General features: G+C 36.1%; 1 protein-coding gene across 1 annotated transcript in view; it reads left to right on the top strand.

Moving 5' to 3' along the window:
- Positions 1-17,574, top strand: part of TOPAZ1 (testis and ovary specific TOPAZ 1) — a 118,595-nt gene that overhangs the window by 25,413 nt on the left and 75,608 nt on the right. Inside the window, 4 exon segments of the mRNA XM_044255205.1 lie at positions 12,326-12,390; positions 14,456-14,595; positions 16,455-16,540; positions 17,260-17,385. Of these exon segments, the coding sequence (XP_044111140.1) occupies positions 12,326-12,390; positions 14,456-14,595; positions 16,455-16,540; positions 17,260-17,385 (417 nt within the window).

Raw genomic sequence — 17,574 nt, forward strand, 5'->3', positions numbered from 1 at the left:
CAAGGATTTTTGTCCATTTTGCTTACTACTTCATCTCTAGCACCTAGAGCAGTAACTGATACAGGGTAATATTACAAATAATTGTTGAATGCATATGGAATGTAAACTCCAATTGAAAATAGTCTTTAAGTGCTAGAAGTGTCCTGTAACATAAATAATCTCACCAAGTACTTGTTTAATGGTTTGATGATTTGATGATAATAGCCAGTATGTACTAAGCCTTTATTATATGCCAGCCAGCCTACCAGTGGTTATCACATTTTATTCACATAATATAATGAGGTGTTATTCAGGAGTTCCCAAGACCACCCTCAGATTTAGTGATTTTCTAGAATTACAGAGAGGTCAGCAAAGCTGTTATACTCAAAATTGCACTTTATTACAGCGAGGGATGCATGTTAAAATCCACAAAGAGTCGCATAGGGCAGAGTCCACAAGAAACCAGGCACAAGTTTCCAGTTGTCTTCTCCTAGTAGAGCCATATGAATGCTGCATGCTTCTCCCAGCCATGATGCGTGACAACACAGAGAGTATTGCTAGCTAAGGGAATTTACTTGAGCCCTGCTTAGGGTTTTTATGGGGTCAGTCATGTTGGTATAGCTGGCTGGCTGCCTGCATGACTGACCTTTATCAATCTCTCCAGACTCCCCAAAGGTCAAGCTGAAGTTATATAACCCAAGGCCCCCCCATAAATCACATTGTTAGTTTAGGCTATCTGGAGTGGCCCAAGGCCCCTACCGTGAATTACATTCACGGTATAGACTGTCTGGTCCCAGACCCGCAGTTAAACAAAGACACATTCATCAGGTAGCATATTCCGAGGACTTAAATGTTACCTCTGAGGAGTAGGTCAAAGACCAAACCTTCAGTATACATAATGTAGACAACTCTGGCTTGCTGAGATAGTTCTTTTTTTTTTTTTTTAAGATTTTTATTTATTTATTTGACAGACAAGAGATCACAAGTAGGCAGAGAGGCAGGCAGAGAGAGGAGGAAACAGGCTCCCTGGCTGAGATAGTTCTTTACTGGACATGGGGCATGTACTGTTACTTTCTTTTATAGAAAAAGGAAGAGATTTTAGAGGCAGTGCCTTCTCCATGGTCCCACAGCAGAGTTCCTTGACTTTATAGCAAGAGTCAGCAAAGTTTTCTTTTATTGGGCTATATAGTAAATACTTGTAAGATTTTGTGGGTCATTTATTATTTTTTTAAATTTTTTTAAAAGATTTTATTTGTTTATTTGACAGACAGAGGTCACAAGTAGACAGAGAGGCAGGCAGAGAGAGAGAGAGAGAGAGGGAAGCAGGCTCCCCACTGAGCAGAGAGCCCGATGCGGGACTCAATCCCAGGACCTGAGATCATGACCTGAGCCGAAGGCAGCGGCTTAACCCACTGAGCCAACCAGGCGCCCTTGTCGGTCATTTAGATGCATGTAGCAACTATTCATATATATAAACAAGTAGGGGTTGCTATGTTCAAGTAAATCTTTCCTTACAAACAGGCAGCCTGCAGGCTGTAGCTTCCCAACCCTTGCTCTGAAGTATTAAAAAATAAAACAATAAAAACAAACACAGTTTGTACTCTATTCTACTTAAAGCTGAGGAAAAGACTTAATCCATTCACTCCTGCAAGGATAGATTTTAGGAGATGTTTGCTAGAATTCACTGAATTTTTAGCACTGTAAATACTTTAAAGATGTAGACAATTTTTTGGCATAACTTTAAAAAATCTACAAAATTGTTTAGTTGCTTCCTAATACAGTAAGATTTCTTGTTTTTGTTTTTTATTTTATTTATTATTTTATTTATTTATATCAATTATTTTTATTAACATATAATGTATTATTTGCCCCAGGGGTACAGGTCTGTGAATCTTCAGGCTTACATACTTCACAGCACTCACCATATCACATACCCTCCCCAATGTCTATAACCCAACCACCCTGTCCACACCCCACCTCTCCCCAGCAACCCTCCATTTGTTTTGTGAGATTAAGAGTCTCTTATGCTTTGTCTCCCTCCCGATCCCATCCCATTTCATTTTTTTCCTTCTCTACCCCTCCAAACCCTCTACTCTGCCTCTCAACTTCCTCATATAAGGGCGATCATATGATAATTGTCTTTCTCTGATTGGTTTATTTGCTCAGCATAATACCCTCTAGTTCTATCCATGTCATTGCAAGTGGCAAGATTTCATTTCTTTTGGTGGCTGCGTAGTATTCCATTGTATGTATATATATATACATATATATATATATCTCATATATATATATCAATATCACATCTTCTTTACCCATTCATCTGTTGATGGACATCTAGGTTCTTTCCATAGTTTGGCTATTGTGGACATTGCCGCTCTAAACATTAGGGTGCACATGCCCCTTCGGATCACTACATTTGTATCTTTAGGGTAAATACCCAGTAGTGCAATCACTGGGTCATAGGGTAGTTCTATTTTCAACTTTTTGAGGAACCTCCATGCTGTTATCCAGAGTGGCTGCACAGCTTGCATTCCCACCAGCAGTGTAGGAGGGTTCTTCCCCTTTCTCCGCATCCTCTCCAACATCTGTTGTTTCCTGACTTGTTAATTTTAGGCATTCGGACTGGTATGAGGTGGTAACTCACTGTGGTTTTGATTTGTATTTCCCTGATGCCGAGTGATGTAGAGCACTTTTTCATGTGTCTGTTGGCCATCTGGATGTCTTTGCAGAAATGTCTGTTCATGTCCTCTGCCCATTTCTTGATTGGATTATTTGTTCTTTGGGTGTTGAGTTTGATAAATTCTTTATAGATTATGGATACTAACCTTTTATCTGATACATCATTTGCAAGTATCTTCTCCCATTCTGTCAGTTGTCTTTTGGTTTTGTTGACTGTTTCCTTTGCTGTGCAAAAGGTTTTTTTGTTTGTTTGTTTTTATCTCGATGAAGTCCCAATAGTTCATTTGTTGCCCTTACTTCCCTTTCCTTTGGCAATGTTTCTATTCTTGTGTTTGGTGATCTATTTTTGTGTGTGGTGTAAGGAAATGGTCCAGTTTCATTTTTCTGCATGTGTCTGTCCAGTTTTCCCAACACCATTTATTGAAGAGATTGTCTTTTTCCCATCGGACATTCTTTCCTGCTTTGTCAAAGATTAGTGGACCATGGAGTTGAGGGTATATTTCTGGGCTCTCTATTCTGTTCCATTGATCTATGTGTTTGTTTTTGTGCCAGTACCATACTTTCTTGACGATTACAGCTTTGTAATAGAGCTTCAAGTCTGGAATTGTGATGCCACCAACTTTGGCTTTCTTTTTCAACATTCCTCTGGCTATTCGGGGTCTTTTCTGGTTCCATATAAATTCTAAGATTATTTATTCCATTTCTTTGAAAAACTGATGGTATTTTTCTTGGTTTTGTTTAAGATAAGGGGATGATACATTTTTCTAATACCACGGTAAGCCTTAATATACCAACTCTTTAGAAAATCCATGACCAGACAGTAATATTTGCCTTCAAGATATCTGGCCATTAAGTTTGGGAATTAAACTTTATCCATCTCCCTCACCTTACATTTTAAGAGTTTGAGGGGATAAATAGGTTAACTTTAGGACATATGTATGACGTATCACTTTTCTCCATTCATGTACAGTTCTCTGTGAATTTTTAGAAATGTTCCTTATTGATATTTTATATATATATTAATTTATATAATAATTATGTAATAAAGATATATGTTCTGTTTTTTCAGAAACCTTGTTTTTATTTTGTCTTGTATATCAGTTTTACTCAGAATCCATATGTAACAATTGTTAGGTTTACCATGGTTGTAGTATTTGGTTAATGAATCTAGTTTTTGAACCCTAGATAGTTTAAATGCTAGTGTACTTTTTTTTAAGGTTTTTATTTTGAAATAATTGTAGATTCACAGGAAATTGCAAAACTAGTATAGTGAGGACCCAGGTACTTTTCAGCTAGTCTTTCCCAATGATTATGTCTTTAAGTACAATATCAGAAACAGGAATCAGATATTAAATGTAAGTATATATACTTTTATTAACTGGGCAGATTTTTGTAGCCACCACTCCAAACAAGATAAAGAATTACTCCATCACTACAAAGATCTTCCTTATGTTATTCCTTGGTTACACCTTTCCCCCTACTTCTTAAATTCCTAACCTTAGCAAACATTAATCTGTTTTCCATCTCTGTAATTTTGGTATTTTGAAATAAATACAGATTTGCAGGAGGTTGGCTGGAAAATTATTAATTTTGTTATAAAAGAACCAGCTTTGTTTTTATTGACTGATTGTTTTTCTCTTGCTCTGTTTTCTAATTTCACTGACTTCTACTGATCATTTTTTCTCCCTTTCTCTGCTTACTTTAGATTTAATTTTCCCTTTTGTAAGGTTGCAGCTAAGGTCATTGATTTAAAACTTACTTTCTGAGACAATTTAGTGCTATAAATTTATCCATGAATACTGCTTTAGCAAATCCCACATTTTTTTAACTTTGAATCGGTTATAGATTCACATACATTGATAAGAAATAACAGAGAAAGATCTCATGTATCCTTTACCCAGTTTCCCCCAATGGTAACATTGCAAAACTATAGTACAATATCACAACCAGGATATTGACATTAATACAGACAGAGATACAGAACATTTCCATCACAGCAAGGATCCCTCTTGTTGCCCTTATAGCCATACCTACTTTCTTCCTGGCTACCCCTAAATAATCCTTAACACTTGATAACCACTAATCTGTCCTCCATTCCTATAATTTTGTCATTTCAAGAATGTTACATAAATGGAATCATTCAGAGTGTTACCTCTTCAGATTTTTTTTTTTACCCAGCATAATAATCTGGATATTCATCAAGCTTGTTGCATATATTCGTAGTTCATTCATTTTTATTGCTTAGCAGTACTCCATGGGATGGGTTACCACAGTTTATTTGAAAGCTCTTCACTCATTGAAGGACATCTGCATTGTTTACAGTTTTTGGCTATTACAAATAAACTTCTATAAACATTTGTGTACCAGCTTTTGGTGAACCTAATTTTTTTTTAAATTTTTTAATTTTTTATAAACATATATTTTTATCCCCAGGGGTACAGGTCTGTGAATCGCCAGGTTTACACACTTCACAGCACTCACCAAAGCACCTACTCTCCCCAATGTCCATAACCCCACCCCCTTCTCCCAAGCCCCCTCCCCCCAGCAACCCTCAGTTTGTTTTGTGAGATTAAGAGTCACTTATGGTTCATCTCCCTCCCGATCCCATCTTGTTTCATTGATTCTTCTCCTACCCACTTAAGCCCCCATGTTGCATGGTGAACCTAATTTTTAACTTCTCTGGGATAGATGCCCATGTCTGCACTTGCTGGCTTTATGGTAACTGCATGCTAAGTTTTAAACTTGGTTAACTCAGCCTCCAGATTACTCTTTTGTGGTAGCAGTTTAAATCTTTGTTCAGTTCTTTTAGATTTAGCTGTGCTGTTCAAGAGTCACCTTAGAAAAATATAGTTTAGTGGTCAGCAGAAATTTGGATGGAGTTTATAAGATTTCAGGGTTTCCTTTCTTAGGCTCTCGCCTTTTGTGGATTCCTAGCCTTACTTCCCAGTTTCTGACTTTGTCCTAAACTTAGCGTTCTTGTTTGTTGTTTGAATAAGGCAAATTTTTGGCCTTCTCAAGTAGTTCCAACTAGGACTTACCTTCAAGAATAAAGCTATGAAAGCAGAAGAATTAGCCAGTGCTATTCCTTCTTTCCAAGTGTAGACTTCTCTCCAGATTCTGCCAGCTATTCATATATTTCTAGTGTTTTCAGGCAGAGATTTTTTTTTTAAGATTTTATTTATTTATTTGACAGAGAGAGATCACGAGTAGGCAGAGAGGCAGGCAGAGAGAGAGAGAGAGAGGAAAGCAGGCTCTCCACTCAGCAGAGAGCCCGATGCGGGACTCGATCCCAGGACCCTGGGATCATGACCTGAGCCGAAGGCAGCGGCTTAACCCACTGAGCCACCCAGGTGCTCTCAGGTGGAGATTTTTAAAAATTTAATCTAGGATTTGTTGTTTTTACCTGCAGGAGGATTAGCCCAGTAAGACATACTCTACCATTTCTCAAAGTGATCCTATTGTATATTATTTAAAATTTTACACAAATTGGAGCATTTTATACAAATGGTAACATACCATTCTTTTTCTTGCTTTTTAAACTTAACATATAGTGGAGAGTTTCTTTTGAATGTATATAATTATGCCTTCTTTTTATAATTATATAATTATCTGCTGCATGGATATATTCTATTCAACAAATTCCACTGTTGGTGGACACTTGGTTTGTTCCCATTTTTTGCATTTAAATATTGCTGCATTATGTATCCTTGAACATAAGGCATTTTGTATATATACAGGCATTTTTGGATTAATTCTTAGAAGTAAAATTGTCAGATTGGCCTACATAAAGATGGCTGTGATTTATACTTTCAACAACATTGGGTAAGAATGCCAGTTTTCTCCCCCACACACTAACCAACTCAGTATTAAAATTTTTGTCCCATCTGTCTATTTTTACAAATTACTTTTCATTTTTTTTTAAGATTTTATTTATTTATTTGACAGAGAGAGAGATCACAAGTAGGCAGAGAGGCAGGCAGAGAGAGGGGGAAGCAGGCTCCCCTCCGAGCAGAGAGCCCGATGTGGGGCTCGATCCCAGGACCCTGAGATCATGACCTGAACCGAAGGCAGAGCTTAATCCACTGAGCCACCCAGGTGCCCCAACTTTTAGTTTTAATTTGCTTTTCTCTTAGACTAAGCATCTTTTAGTATGTTGAAAGGCAATTTATGTTTTTTTATGAACTTTCTTTTTATGTTTTTTTGCCCATTTTTCTTCTGAGATTTTTATTTTTATTTTTATTTTTTTTACTTGTAGGAACTTTTCATCTATTAAACATACTCTTACATTACACATTGTCAGGGAAATAGAAATAAAAACTATAATGAGACACCATCTCATACCTATCAAAATGGCTAAAATTAACAACACACACAAGACCAACAGATGTTGGCAAGGTTGCAGAAAAAAGGCAACACTCATATACTTGTTGGTGGGAATGCAGGCTGGTACAATCACTTGGAAGACAGTATGGAGGTTCCTCAAAAATTTAAAAATAGAACTTCCTTTGATTTAGCCATTGAACTGCTAGGTATTTACCCAAAGGATACAAAAGTACTGGTTCAAAGGGATATGTTCACCCCAATGCTTATATTTATAGCAACATTATCAACAATGGTTAAATTGTAGGAAGAGCCCAAATGTCCATCAGCTGATGAATGGATAAAAAAAGATATGTGCTCTCTCTCTCTCTGTGTGTGTGTGTGTGTGTAATGGAATATTACTCAGCCATAAAAAATTAATGATTTCTTGCTTTTTGCAGTGAAATGAATGGAGCTAGAGAATATTATGTTAAGTGAAATAAGTCAGAGAAAGACAAATACCATATGATTTCACTCATGTAGAATTTAAGAAACAAAACAGTTGAACATGGGGGAAAAAAGAGAGGTAAACCATAAAACAGACTCTTAACTATAGAGAACAAATAGGGTTGATGGAGGAGAAATGGTCAGAGGCACGTTAAATGGGCAATGGGTATTAAGGAGAGCACTTTTGATGAGCTCTTGGTGTTAAAAAGTGATAAATCACAAAATTCTACACCCGAAGTTAATATTGTACTGTATGTTAACTAACTGGAATTTTTAAAATTTTTTTTAAAAATTTATTTGACAGAAAGAGAGAGAGCACTAGCAGGGGGAACGGCAGAGTGAAAGGGAGATACAGACTTCCCACTGAGCAGGGAGTCCAATGTTGGGTTGAATCCTAAGTCCCTGACATCATGACCTGAGCTGAAGGCAGATGCTTAACCAACTGAGCCTCCCAGGTGCCCCAACGAACTGGAATTTAAATGAAAACTTGAAAGTACAAAAGTACACAAAGAAAATATATATTCTTTGTCATATGTGCCCACATTTTTTCCTGTTTTTTGACTGTGTTCTGACTTGATTTAGGAGACTTTACCTTGAAGGAGGTTTTTATTTTTAGTCAAGTCTGTTAGTTTTCTATTATGGTATTTGAATCATATTTAGAGAAGCCCTTCCCCATTTCAGGATTTAAAATTTTGTCCTGTATTTTCTCCTGGTGTTTTTATTTTTTCCTGTTTTTTATTATGTTCGAATTTTATCTTTCTGAATCTAAAATTTATTTTGGGAGAAAGAATGTAGAGACAAGGTACGCTTTAAAATTTTTTTTCCATTTTATTTTATTTCTTTTAAGTGTTCCAGAATTCATTGTTTATGCACCATACCCAGTGCTCCATGCAATACGTGCCCTCCATAATACCCACCACCAGGCTCACCCATTCCCTCACCACCCCCCATCCAAAACCCTCAGTGTGTTTCTCAGAGTCCACAGTCTCTCATGGTTTGTCTCCCCTCCGACTTCCATTTGCAAATCAATCAATGTGATAGAACAAATCAGTAAGAGAATAGGGAAGAACCATATGATCCTCTCAATTGATATAGAAAAGGCATTTGACAAGCATCTGTTCCTGATTAAAATGCTTCAAAGTATAGGGATAGAGGGAACATTCCTCAACTTCATAAAATCTATCTATGAAAAACCCCCAGCGAGTATCATTCTCAATGGGGAAAAGCTGACACCTTCCCTTTGAGATCAGGAACACAACACTCTCTCCACTCTTGTTCAACACAATACTAGAAGTCCTAGCAATCGGAACACAAAGCAATCGGAAAACAAAAAGAAACAAAAGGTATTCAGATTGGCAAAGAAGAAGTCAAACTCTCTCTCTTCACAGATGACATGATACTTTATATGGAAAACCTGAAAGACTCCAGCCCTCATTCAGCAATTCAGTAATGTGGCAGGATACGAGAACTCATTCAGCAATTCAGTAATGTGGCAGGATACAAAAATCAATGCACAGAAATCAGTTGCTTTCTTAAACACTAGCAATGAAAACACAGAAAGGGAAATTAGAGAGTAGATTCCATTTACTGTAGCACCAAGAACCATAAGATAACCTCTGAATAAACCTAACTAAAGAAGTAAAGGATCTGTACTCGAGGAACTACAGAAGCTTGTGAAAGAAATTGAAGAAGACACAAAGAGATGGAAAACCATTCCATGTTCATGGATCAGAAGAATAAACATTCTTAAAATGTCTATATTGCCTAGAACAATCTATACTTTCAGTGCCATCCCGATCCAAATTCCACCGGCATTTTTCAAAGAGCTGGAACAAACAATCCTAAAATTTGTATGGAACCAGAAGAGACCCTGAACTGCTAAGGAAATGTTGAAAAAGAAAAACAAAACTGGGGGCATCACGTTCCCTGATTTCAAGCTTTACTACAAAGCTGTGATCACCAAGACAGCATGGTACTGGCACAAAAACAGACACATAGACCAGTGGAACAGAATAGAGAGACCAGATATGGACCCACAACTCTATGGTCAAATAATCTCTGACAGAGCAGGAAAAAATATACAGTATAAAAAAGACTCTCTTCAATAAATGCTGCTGGTAAAACTGGACAGCTATGTAGAGAAGAATGAAGCTCAACCATTCTCTTCCACCATACACAAAGATAAACTCAAAATGGATAAAAGACCTCCACGTGAGGCAGGAATCTATCAAAATCCTAGAGGAGAACATAAGTGGTAACCTCTTCGACATCGGTCACGGCAACTTCTTTCAAAACACGTCTCCAAAGACAAAGGAAATAAAAGCAAAAATGAACTTTTGGGACTTCTTCAAGATCAAAAGCCTCTGCAAAGCAAACGAAACAGTCAACAAAACAAAAAGGCAACCCACGGAATGGGAGAAGATATTCACTAATGACACTACAGACAAAGGGCTGATATCCAAGATCTATAAAGAAATTCCTCAAACTCAACCACACAAAACAGACTATCATGTCAAAAAATGGGCAGAAGACATGAACAGACACTTCTCCAAAGAAGACATACAAGTGGCTAACAGGCACATGAAAAAAAATGTGCATCATCATTAGCCATCAGGGAGATTCAAATCAAAACCACACTGAGATACCACCTTATACCAGTTAGAATGGCCAAAATTAAGACCGGAAACAACAAGTGTTGGAGGGGATGTGGAGAAAGAGGAACCCTTTTATACTGTTGGTGGGAATGCAAGTTGGTGCAGCCACTTTGGAGCACAGTGTGGAGAATACCCAACTTTTGTAGCAACATGGAAGGGACTGGAAGAGTTTATGCTGAGTAAAAATTTTTTTGATGGATGGATTTTGTGTACTTTGTATTCTCCTAAGATAGGAAAATATCTAAAATATTTATATTCACACCTGTTGATGTCATAATTTATGGTTTCTGCTTTTGGTGTCATGCTTAGGCTTTCTCCACCCTCCAAATTATACAAATACCCACCTTTATTTTATTTTTGCTACTTTGATATGGTGAGTGAGTTGGTACTGAACTTATTTTCTATGCAGTTAACTAGCCCATTTTTCTACTGCCATTTGTTTATTGAATCATTTCCTCGCAAATTTCAAATCCTGTCTTTAATATTTTCAAATTTTAATCTTGGAACAATTCCTTCACTTTTGTTTCATTGGTTGCTCAGGTCCTTGTACTAATACCATACTATCGTTTATTTGAAAAATAAAAATATCAAGCAAAATAAAAATAAAACAAGGATAGTTTGGTTTAAAAGACACAAGGTTAAAATCTTTAAAAAAAAATAAAAATAAAAGACACAAGGTTGTATTATAAATTTAAAATATTTTTTGGCTATTCTTCTAAGAGCACTTTAAACTCACATGATAAAGAAGTTTAAATTAATTTGGGGACAATTAACATTTAATATTTTCATTCAGGAATATGGTAGATTTTTGTATTTGTGAATGTTTTAGTTTTCTCAGTTAATTTTTATAATTTTCTTTGCAAGGGTTAGTAATATATGCAGTGTGTATCATTATTGTACTATGTGATTATGTACTTTAAAAAAGAATAGTTGTTGGGAGTACCTGGGTGGTTCAGTTAGTTAGGCGTACAACTCTTGATTTCAGCTCAGGTCATGGTCTCAGGGCATTGTGATTGAGCCCAGATTGAGCCTAGAGTTAAGCTACATTTCCTGCTTGAAATTCTCTCTCTCTTTCTCTGTCTGCCCCTCCTTGCATGCCTGCACGCGCGCACGCACGTGTGTGTGTGCGTGTGTGTGCGTGTGCGCGCAGACATGCTTGCTCGCTTACTCTCTCTCTCAAAAAAAAAAAGAATGGTTGTTAAGAGAGTACATTTTCAGAGTTCTCATCACAAGGAGAAATTTTTTTTTTTCTTTTTTTGGTTGCCTCTCCGTGAGATGGTTGTTAGCTGAATCTAGTGTAACAGTTTTACAATATATGTAAATCTAACCATCATGCTGTATGCCTTAAACTTATACAGTAATATATATCAGTTCTCAGTGAAACCGGAAAAAATTTTGATAATTAAAACATTTAAATTTTTTGGAATTAAAACGACAAGAAAGATATAAAGTAAGGTATTAAATGGTTATCTCTGCTCAAATGATAGGTGATTTGGGAGTTTATTTTCTTGGTGCCTGCCTTGTTTTCAAAAGTTTAATATTTATGCATGTATAACTTCTTTATACATGTTTAAATATTAAAAGTAACAATTCCAGAACACTTATGTGACATGTTTTAAGTATAGTGATATATGAAATATATATATAAATAGTTCTAATGAGAAAAATAAATTTATGTTCAAAAATACCATTGGAAAATAAAAAATCACTTAAAGCTTTTTATCTGAACGAAAATAAGTATAACTTTAATTGCTCATAATAATTTTAAGTGTTGGCTAACTAAAGGTTCATGTCAAAAGCTGAGTAAAGGGCGCCTGGGTGGCTCGGTTGGTTGGGTGGCTGCCTTCGGCTCAGGTCATGATCCTAGAGTCCTGGGATCAAGTCCCACATCAGGCTCCTTGCTCGGTGGGGAGTCTACTTCTCCTGCTGACCTCTCTACTCTCATGCTCTCTCTCTCTCTCTCAAATAAATAAATAAAATCTTAAAAAAAAAAAGGCTGAGTAAATTTATGATTTCTGTTAGTTTCTCTTAACAGAGGAATTTTTAAGTCAATATTCAGTATTTCAAATAATATAGAGTTGTCAGTTGGCTATAAGCTAGTGGTTTAAGTAACATCTAATATATTTTAAATTATCTGGTAAGCCTCATAGCTTAATATGGAATGCAGAAATATTCACTTACACTTTTTAACCATAATCTCTTCACAGTGTAGATTTTCAGAAAAGGTGATTATTAAAGAAGAAAAAGAAAATATTTTTGAAGTTTGCAAAAGGTCGGTACCATTTTTAATTGTGTAATTTTAATATAGTCATATAATTTGTATTTGTATTTTTGTATGTGTGTTATTCATTCTCTGCTCTATGTACTTGGGCTACTATGCCTTAAGCCATACATGGATATTATTAATTGGTTTATCAGATATACTCAGATGTCAGGGATACTTTTAGTTACCTTAAAGCTGTGACAAAGATTTTTGAGCCATTAAAATATTTTTTGAGGAAGGAATAAGGAATAGTGATAAAAGAAAAAAGAATGTGGAATGTGTATGTGACTTTTATGGAAGTAAAATGACAAGAAATCAGATGAATATTGCAGTTTGCAGGTATCTGATGTGGTTGTGGTAATTAGTACTAATAGTTACAGTACACTCACTAGAACATATGCAAATACCAAACTTAGAATCAGAGGGCACCTTGGAGATAACTCGACCCATCCTGCACCCCACTTTTGCTGTTGAGGCAAGGTATACTCAGATCAGGTGACGAATGTATTCAAGTACTTTTATATTAAGGCTGTAGTTTTCAAAGTGTGGTCCTTGTAGCAGTAGAATCAAATGCGAGCATGTCAGAAATAAAAATTGTTTGGTCCTGTCTCTGACCTGCTGAATTAGAAACTCTGGAGATGGGGCCCATCAGTCTGTTTCAGTAAGGCCACCAGCTGATCCTAATACGTGCTCAAGTTTGAGAACCTTTGTATGAAGGAAAAGCCTAGGTAAGAATTAGATTGGCACAAAAACCCAGTTTGATCCATGACCATTTGAAATTTTAAAAGGGAAAAAATGACAAAAGTTAACTGTTTTTCTTCTATTGAAAGCATTTTGCTTACAAACCAAATAGGGTCATTGCAGCCTGAAGAGTTTTATCATCAGTTTGATTCTACCATAATGACCAGGCGTGTGACACTGGACAAGTCACTACGTTACCCCAACCTTCAGTCATCCAATCAAAAACAAAAGAATTTTGCTAATCTTTTACATCTATAAAATTCCGTAATTCTTATTTATTTCTTCTGTATTTTTGCTTGAGTTTTGAGAAAGGTTATGTTGATTGCACATATTAGTGATGTCCCAAGTTGGAAAGAGAAGTGATTATCTTTATTTTCTGTTGTGTGCATGTGAGCAGATAGATGCATGAGCAGAAGAAGGGTCAGAGGGAGAAGGACACTCCCCACTGAGAGGGGAAGCCTAATGCAGGGCTTGATCCCAGGACCTTGGGATCATGACCTGAGCCAGAGGCAGATACTTCACTGCTTACCTGACTAGACACCCAGGTGCCTTTGTGTAATTTTTAAGCTCTGTCAATGCTACTAAATTGAAACTGTTAAAAGAGTGAGACCCTCTTCTTTCTTACTATTTTTATTCTTCTCTGACCCAGGGAACCCCAGCTGAAAAAGCTTGTTAGAATTGTTTTTAAGGTAAAATATAGTATCTGAGTGATTTTTCTCCTAAAAACTGAATTCATTTCTATCAGTCAGCTTTGAGATACTTCCCACTCTCCCCCTTGCTTATTTCTTTTTCTAGGTAAGTGAAATTCCAGAAAACTCTTTAAGTTTTTCTAAAATTGGTTATATAGGATCTCATGTATTAAAATAAAGTCAAAGCTGTTTAAATCTAAGCAACCAAGAACAGTACATTTTTTATACCTTCTTCCCAATGGAAGCTCTCAAGTACATGTACATGTATAAGTTTATTAAATATACTTGTCCTGAAGAATAATTTATAATTCACTGTACTGTCAATAGAATAATTGGTTCTTTTCTGGATTAGAATGCTAGCTAAGTTCCTTCTCCGCCTTTTTGTCTGGCATGATCAAAAATATTCTGCTCTAGTTTTAACCCAACCACCTTACTCCTACCCCTATCCTGGCCATTTACCAAGCTTTTGTTTCCTATTTAAGAAGGCAAGAACACTTACTGAAAATACTGAAAAATCATAGTATACCACATGGTATATAACATATACATAGTGTGTTAGGTTGTGTTTCCACTTATTTGATTCTCATTACTTTAATGTTCTTAGAGTAATTTGAATTCTGCTTTTGGCTTTTGTGCTCACACAGTGAAGATTCTAGAAATGCAGAGCTTGTGGTTGGTGAAAGTCAGCTAGCAGTACTGGCCCCAAAACCTCTATGCTTATCAGTGCCACCTTTGAATATAAGTGGTCATCAAGAAGACATATTACTGAAGCCCTGGATGAATGGTACTATTTTCTTAGTAAAATTCTGTTGGCTTTTGATAATATAGAAACTGCACAGGAGTTTTGTTTTGTTTTTTTTTTCACCAAAACCAAAAAAGTTTATAAAAATCAAACCAAGCCTAGAATATGTTAAAATTGTAAAGTTTGTATACCTTTGCTTAGAACTTTTGATGGAACAATTTTTTAAATACCTGTATTTATATGATAGCGGTAGTACAGATTAAATTATAGGTTATTTCTAAAATATTCATATTTTGTTGAATATTTTAGAATTTCATAATGTATTTTAGAATTTGTATCAGTTTTTTTAAATAATCCATAATGCTTTGAACAACATAAACTAGACTGGAGGATGAATTTAGAAACAATAAAATTTCTTTGTGTAGCCCACATCTAATTCTTCTGTACTTTCCTGTTATTTACTTTGTGCTGTTGGTGTTGCGTACTACAGCAGCATGCCCAGATGATTGTGTGTTTTATCTTAAAAAGCCTTAACAGTTTTTATAATGAAAATTACAGCAAAGCTATGCAGCAGAAATTTAAGCTTGTACCAAATTCATCTCAATGCTGCCAAGTGAAAAATGAAATTATTCAAAATAAACATGTTTATTTTTTTAACTTTAGAGAAAAACACTTCTAAATGTCCTAATTCTCATTTTAAAAGACCAATGTTAAGGGGGAGAATGCCTGGTGCATTAGTAGCTCAGGCAGCCATAACAATATATCACAGACCAGGTGGCCTAAATGACAGAAATTTATTTCACACAGTTATGGAGGCTAGAAGTCTATGATCAGGTTTCTGGCAGGATTCCGTTTCTGGCTCTCTTCCTGACTTGCAGATGGCTGCCTTCTTGCTAAGTCCTCACATGGCCTTCTCTTAATGCATACATGTGGAGTGAGAGAGCAACACTCTGATGTCTCTTCTTATGAAGACACTAATTCCATCAGAGTAGTGTCTCACTCTTTTTTTTTTAAAAGATTTTATTTATTTATTTGACAGAGACACAGCAAAAGAGGGAACAGAAGCAGGTGGAGAGGGAGAAGCAGACTTCTGCCAAGCAGGAGGGCCAATGGGGGATTCCATCCCAGGACCCGAGTATCATGACCAGAGCCAAAGGCTTAGAGAGAGAGCCACCCAGAAGCCTCTCATTGTCTCAATTTTATGACCCCATGTGTCCTTAATTAGCTCTATTAAAGACCCTATCTTCAAGATTTTATTTATTTATTTATTTATTTGACAGAGAGATAGAGTGAGAGAGTGTACACGCACAAGCAGACAGAGCTCCAGGCCAGGGGGAGGGGGAGAAGCAGGCTCCCCGCTGAGCTGGGAGCCTGATGAGGGCCTAGATCCCAGGATCCTGGGATCATGACCTGAGCCAAAAGCTTGACTGACTGAGCCACCCAGGTGCCCCGAAAAGGCCCTATCTTCGAATAAATTCACCTTGGGGGTTAGGACTTGAACATATGAATTTGTGGGGGTTACATAGTTCATTTTGTAATACCTGGATTTGTCGGTTTTCTTTCCTTAGAAATTTGAATTGTGTATCATATATGTCTGTTTAATACAGAGACTGTCATGTGAATACAGTGTTCAGTGCTGCTGTATAAGGCTTTTAAGAAAGTATCTTCTACTTAAAATGCGTTTAAAATTTTATATCTAGGCCTAGAAATACCTAAGGAGCACCAAAGACGTAATCATTTTTTATTTCACAGGCACACACTGTAGCATCATAGTCTGTGAACTGAGATGAGTAGTCCAAAGTGAAACTTTAAAGCAGAGAGTAGTGGTAATCTGTTTCATTGTTATGAAGGGAACAAGTTATAACATGTTGGTGTGTGATGTCATTCTTAATCATTTCTAGATTTCAGATTTCCAGGAAAATATTCTCTCCTAAAACTGCAAAATCCTGAAACTTGTGAAATATTTAAGAGGGAAAAAAATTTAGGGGTAAGTCCTCAATATTAAAAAAAAATCCTATAAAGCACATATTTTGGTTGTATTGCGCTATCATTTTTTAAGCACTTCTGGCCATTTACAGATTTTGAATGGCAATTGGTGGTAAGAAGCAGAAAATGAGTAGTGATTCATCAGATATTCACAAATAGTATAAGACATTGAAAGCAGAAGGCCGAGTGGGTAGGGTGGAGAGGGGATATCCAAAACAGAAAATGTAAGATGAATAGTACCCTGTAATGGAAGAAAAAGCTAGTGATTAAATTAAAGCAGTTTATAAGAAAAGTTTGTTGTAAATATTTGATTCTAACATTTCTCTTTCTGTTAATCAGAAAAGCTACAGAGAACTTAGGTTATAAATAACTTCATCTGAAATATGCATATTATAATAGAATAACTTTTTATAAAAGCAAAAGGGGCACATATATGAGAAAGGGGAGGGAATGTATAAACTTTTAAAAACATTGTAAAGTAAAGCAGTAATAACCTTGGAATATTTTACATTGAAGGGAATTGAAAAAATTCAGACAAATCATTTTACATTTTTTTTCATTATTTTTGAAAATATAAATTGGTTGAAAGTTTTTTTATCAGGTCAGCAAACAATTTGATTGATACTGTTTTGGGTATATAATATTTCTGATTCCTTTAAATACTTTCTAACTTGATTATGGTATTTTACAATTACATAAAGGATTTATCTAATTTTCTAGGTGTTCCAGAAGCCCTTAGGGTTGATGCTACCCCATAGATACTGCAAATTTCATTTTAATACATTACGTGGCTGTGAGCGATCACAATGCAAATTTGCTCATGTGCCTGAGCAAGGGGATGAGAAGGTAAAATATGTAAAGTCTTTGAAGAAGAGATTGTTTTAATAATCATCTCAGTCATACTTTTTTTTATTTAATTTTTTTTCAGTGTTCCAAGATTCATTGTTTATGCACCACACCCAGCACTCCACACAATACGTGCCCTCCTTAACACCCACCACCAGACTCACCCAACCTCCCTACCCTCCTCCTCTC

This window comes from Neovison vison, chromosome 6 (genome assembly GCF_020171115.1).
Source record: "Neovison vison isolate M4711 chromosome 6, ASM_NN_V1, whole genome shotgun sequence".
NCBI lineage: Eukaryota > Metazoa > Chordata > Mammalia > Carnivora > Mustelidae > Neogale > Neogale vison.